The sequence below is a fragment of the Dendrobium catenatum genome, unplaced genomic scaffold (genome assembly GCF_001605985.2).
Source record: "Dendrobium catenatum unplaced genomic scaffold, ASM160598v2 original_scaffold_211366, whole genome shotgun sequence".
Lineage (NCBI taxonomy): Eukaryota > Viridiplantae > Streptophyta > Magnoliopsida > Asparagales > Orchidaceae > Dendrobium > Dendrobium catenatum.
This window is the reverse complement of record NW_021529777.1, coordinates 339,166-345,165: the sequence shown is the minus strand read 5'-3', so window position 1 is coordinate 345,165 and position 6,000 is coordinate 339,166. Positions and strand designations below refer to the sequence as shown.

The window sequence follows — 6,000 nt, the reverse complement described above, 5'->3', positions numbered from 1 at the left end:
TGCATTGTACAACACATTTGTAGGCAAAGATATACTCCCACGAGAAAAATTTAGAGAAAATAATAACACACAGAAGATGAAATGAGCTAAACAATGCCACCAGATTTGCAACATTCACATAAGAAGACATAAGATGAAATGAGCTAAAAAACATTTACAGGTACCTTAAGGAAACTCGAGCATCTTCTAAATGATGATCGCTTGCACAATTAAGCATATTTGAATATTGCAAAAATAACCCAATGCATTAAAATACACATTAATGCAAACACATTCTCCATATGTTAGTAAATACAAAACACTTCATACAAGCATATTATCCAACATATAAAATATACTGTGTAGTAGTAGTGTGCTACGCTGCCTTGTAAATACATCATGCACTACATGAAAGTGCCGAATCTCCATGCAAATATATTATGCATGCAAATAGGTAATGTATGGATGTATTATACATACATATAATAAAAAAAAAAAATACACTACGTTAATGCAGCATGCCATTATACTATATATCAATATATCGTGCAAGATGTAAATATATCATACATTATGTTCATGCATTAAGCTACTACACAACATATCAACATATCATGAAAGCACAATCAAGCATTATGCAAATACAAAATGTTAACATTTATGCATACATTTAACTATATAAGTACATATGTAAATATGTTAGCATGCATGTGAATATATAAGTATATATGCGAACACATATTTAGGTTATATATAACCCTTGTATTACGTGCAAATAGTCACCATATAAATGCATGCAAAAGTAAATACTCACACGGGCCTCGACGAGTGTGACGAGCATACACATGTGATGTCCGAGGATGCTGCGCGGGTCAAGGTACCCTTGAACAAAGCAACCCACGACTATTGATAAGGATCATTCGATCAGGTTGGGTTGACTACCTCAAGTGACTAAGTAGATTAGAGACCATGATAACCCGAGATGATAGAACCATATGATCTTGATTGGGTTCACATCATTCCCCCACCATCTGATTTAAGTGCGCGGTGATATAAATTTAAATTTTAAACAACAAAACCTACTGCTACTATATGTCAGATACTATGTATCTATTTGATGACTAGCCTAATCAAAAGTTCTCTCACCATCGAGAGGGGTAATTAACTATAGGGGCTTATGTCTATAGGAAACCTGAACACAGATCATAAAGTCCTCATAAAATGAGGGTGAAATCTCAGGGTAATGTCTTATTTAATAAAACCCAATCTACCTTTTGAAAATTTGGCTCTAAACTTGTTAAAAACCTCCTTACCAACACGAAATAGAGAGGGCCATGGAGAGGCTGGGGCGCTAATTTTCGGAACCCATAACATGATGAAAATTTGTATGCTTTATTTGCATCGAAAGTATCTTCAACTCGGTTGTTTATTTGGTTCATTTTATTTGTTAATTCTATGTTTAAGAGCATACCATTGAGATCTTTAGAAAATTTATATGTTAATGGTCAATAAAGGCTATGGCTTGATTTGTAACAATTTTTTTGCTGCTTTCTAAATTATTTTTCTAGCACAAAATTTTTTTGAATTAAGATTTTTATAATAAAATTAATTTTAAAAGCAATAAAAAAGCTGTTCAAATGAAGACTTTATTTTAGTTTCTAGAGTTTATTGTCGCACTTGTATTGCAAAAGAATCACTCATTTAATTAAAAGTTAACCCAAAGTAAACAGAGATTGAAGTCATGCCAATAATCTCATTGAATGAGCGAAACATGTCTAATTTTATCTTTAATTTCTTTTATGTGTTCTACTTTTATCTCCATTATTTGATATTAACTTATAAAGGTTTCATTTGGGACGGCTTTCTTGCTTTATAAAGTTACATTTTAACACAAAAATCAATCAAAAGTAGGAACAATAATTATCTACACAATTATATCATAACTACTCTGTCATGAGTATAAAAAATAACTAAAAAATAAATAGAATTTGAAGAATCCTAACCAGTCTCACAATGTCGTGGCCTGAAATCATTTAACCATATATAATGAGCTTAAAAAACAAATATGTCACCAAAATCTATCACTAAATTCAAATCATGAAAAAGGAGAAATATGTATGTTAACAATCAAATCATAGTAGTTACATTCATATAATTATATATCGTGCAAGATGTAACCCAATGCATTGAAATACGCACTAATGCATTCACATCATGCATATGTTATTAAATACAAAACATTTCATACAAGCATATTATCCAACATATAAAATATACTGTGTAGCAGTAGTGTGCTACTTTGCCTTGCAAATACATCATGAACTACATGAAAGTGCCGAATCGCCATGCAAATATATTATGCATGCAAATAGGTAATGTATGGATGTATATACATACATATAATACAAAAAAACTATACACTACTTTATTGCAGCATGCCACTATACTATATATTAATATATCGTGCAAGATGTAAATACATCATACACTATGTTCATGCATTAAGCTACTACACAGCATATCAACATATCATGAAAGCACAATCAAGCATTATGCAAATACAAAATGTTAACATTTATGCATACATTTAATTATATAAGTACATTGTAAATATGTTAGCATGCAGGTGAATATATAAGTGTATATGCGAACACATATTTAGGTTATATATAACCCTTGTATTACGTGCAAATAATCACCATATAAATGCATGCAAAAGTAAATAATCACATGGGCCTCGACGAGTGTGACGAGCATACACATGCGATGTCCGAGGATGTTGCGCGAGTCAAGGTACCCTTGTACAAAGCAACCCAAGGTTGTCGATAAGGATCCTTCGGTCAGGTTGGGTTGACTACCTCCTGTGACTAAGTAGATTAGAGACCATGACAACCCGAGATGATAGAACCATATGATCTTGATTGGGTTCATCATCATTCTCCCACCATTCGATTTAAGTGCGCGGTGATATAAATTTAAATTTTAAACAACAAAACCTACTGCTACTATACGTCAGATACTATGTATCTATTTGATGACTAGCCTTAATCAAAAGTTCTCTCACTATCGAGAGGGGTAATTAACTATAAGGGCTTATGCCTATAGGAAACCTGAACACATATCATAAAGTCCTCATAAAATGAGGGTGAAATCTCAAGGTAATGTCTTATTTAATAAAACTCAATCTACATTTTGAAAATTTGGCTTGAAACTTGTTAAAATCCTCCTTGCCAACACGAAATAGAGAGGGCCATGGAGAGGCTGGGGCGCTAATTTTCGGAACCCACAACATGATGAAAATTTGTATGTTTTATTTGCATCGAAAGTATCTTCAACTCGGTTGTTTATTTGGTTCATTTTATTTGTTAATTCTATGTTTAAGAGCATACCATTGAGATCTTTAGAAAATTTATAGGTTAATGGTCAATAAAGGCTATGGCTTCATTTGTAACAATTTTTTTTGCTGCTTTCTAAATTATTTTTCTAGCACAAAAAATTATTGAATTAAGAATTTTATAATAAAAAATTATTTTAAAAAGTAATAAAAAAGCTGTTTCAAACGAAGACTTTTGCTTCGTTTGGGACAGCTTTTTTACTGCTTCTTAAAGCAGTTTTTTAGTATAAAAATTTTAAATTTTATATTAAAAAGCTGCTTCAAGAAGCAGTAAAAAAGCCGTCCCAAACAAAGCCTTTGTTTTAGCTTCTAGAGTTTATTGTTGCACTTGTATTGCAAAAGAATCACTCATTTAATTAAAAGTTAACCCAAAGTAAACGGAGATTGAAGTCATGCCAATAATCTCATTGAATGTGCAAAACATGTCTAATTTCATCTTTAATTTCTTTTATGTGTTCTACTTTTATCTCCATTATTTGATATTAACTTATTAAGGTTTCATTTGGGACAGCTTTCTTAAAAATTACATTTTAACACAAAAATCAATAAAAGTAGGAAAAATAATAATCTACTACTATCCCAAACAAATCCTAAGCATTATTGATTCGAACAACCAATATATAAAAAATAAAATTCAAATTTCTTGCTAATTTTATGCTTCAAAACTCTTATTGTTCCTTTTCATCAGCATTTATATTCTAGTTCTAATATTGCTCATTTCTGGATTAAAAAAAAATATGTAATTCAATTATTTGGTGCTTGTAATATGTGAATCCTTTTATTTTATTTCATTTTATTTTTTTACATATGTATTCATATCACATATCATGCAATTGACATTAGAAAACACTAATATCTCAAGCCATACTACATCTCCTGCACCTAAAACAACCTGTTCAATAACTCCACTATAATAAAGACTAATAGAAAGGATATTCTTTAATTTAATGGACTTTAATAGTTGGGCTCCATTTGTTTGAAATCTGGTGGAAATGCAAATGAAATTTGCTTTACAACTTCATGCTACTGAGTTTGATTTCGATATATTAACATGTTACTAATTTTTCTAAAAAAATGAGTAAAAAAAGTCATCAACTAACCAATATTTCTTTTTATTCGACGGGTTCGGCCTGGCACCTGCTTATTTATTATGAAAAAAATAATTATGAGTTAAACAATTATTATAATAAAATGATAAAAAAATACTTGAAATTATAAGTAAAATAACAAAGCATAACTTATATAAAAAAATGAGATATAATTTTCAAATATTTTCAACAACTTCATACTTAAAATTCTAAATCCCAATATATTTTAAGTATATTTATATTAATATTTTTTAAAACAAATTAGCTCGTGAGCTAACGAATCCAGTCGAGGTTGGCTCAAATTTGGCTCATTAGCTCATCGAGCTAGACTCATGAGCCATTTACCATGCCGAGCCCGAGTCAGCTCACAAGTCAGGCTTGACCCACTTACACCCATAGCCTACACATAAAAGGATAACTTGAAGCACAAGTTTCTAATTGCAGATCTAAAGGCAAGCAATACTTCAGCACTCGTCTAATTTCTTTCAAATTATTCTCTCTTTACAACAAATTGACAGCTTTATAATAAAAGTTTATAGGACCCACAATAAAAAAAAATTGTGGCAAAAATGATATGAAAACTGATATATGGAGATAGGAAAAATTAATTACAACAAAGAATACTAGTTCTTCACAACTTAACAAAAATCTGATTTAGCTAGCATTGTTTGGTTCCCTTTCAGGTCCAAAATACAATGTGCAGCAGATGGATCCCAAAATAAGCAAACAACCAATGAGCTTATTAAAAGAAACTGGAGCTCCCAGGTATGACACGCTCCAGGCTAGGGAAAGAATCACCTAGAAAAAAATACATATTAGTTGTTTATAAGCTTTGATTTATCAGATAACTTCATAGGTAAACTTCACCTGGTGCAAGTTGTGCAGTGATAACTAATTTAGCATTTCTATGAAATTGGAAACATAAATTAAAGTTTCTTTTTGGTAGATGTGATGATAATGTATTTCAAGATAGGGGTGTAAACAGGTCGAGTCGAATAGTGACTTTATCGAGCTTGGCTCATCAGATATATAGTCGGCTTGAACTCGATCTTGAGCTCGGGTTGAGCTCAAAAGATGAGCTCAAACTCGAACTTATCCCACTGTAAACGAGCTCGAACCGGCTCACAAGCCTCGTCGGGATATTAAAATTTAGGCGAGATTTAAAAATATTTAAATTAAATAAATAAAATAAAATTATTTAAAAATATTAATAATTATTCTAGCTGGCTTGCGAGCTCACGAGCCGAGTCTCATCGACTTGTGAGCTCGATAAGCTCAGCTCACGAGCGAAAAAATGAGTCGATCTCGAGCTGGCTTGGATCACTTACACCCCTATTTTAGGAACTTAGGATAACAACTTTTACGAATGGAAAACATAAATCAACTGCCCCAATCCTCATGTTGTGCTGTTCTCTATCTAAAACCTTTCAATACCAAATTATCCAAGAACTGCACCTAAATTCATCAGATTTTAAGGATTTCCTAAATACTTAAAAATTTCAAGTATCTACTCAAAAGACGTCCTAATAATTTGCCAAT

The 6,000-nt window shown here is 31.5% G+C and overlaps 1 protein-coding gene across 1 annotated transcript in view; it reads right to left on the bottom strand.

Annotated features, from left to right (window-relative positions):
- Nucleotides 1-4,908: 4,908 nt before the first annotated feature.
- LOC110092606 overlaps nt 4,909-6,000 on the bottom strand; it is an 87,422-nt gene continuing 86,330 nt past the window's right edge. The window contains exon 14 of the mRNA XM_028692487.1: nt 4,909-5,259. Coding sequence (XP_028548320.1) covers nt 5,116-5,259 — 144 coding nt within the window. The 3' untranslated portion in view covers nt 4,909-5,115. The remainder of the gene's footprint in view (nt 5,260-6,000) is intronic.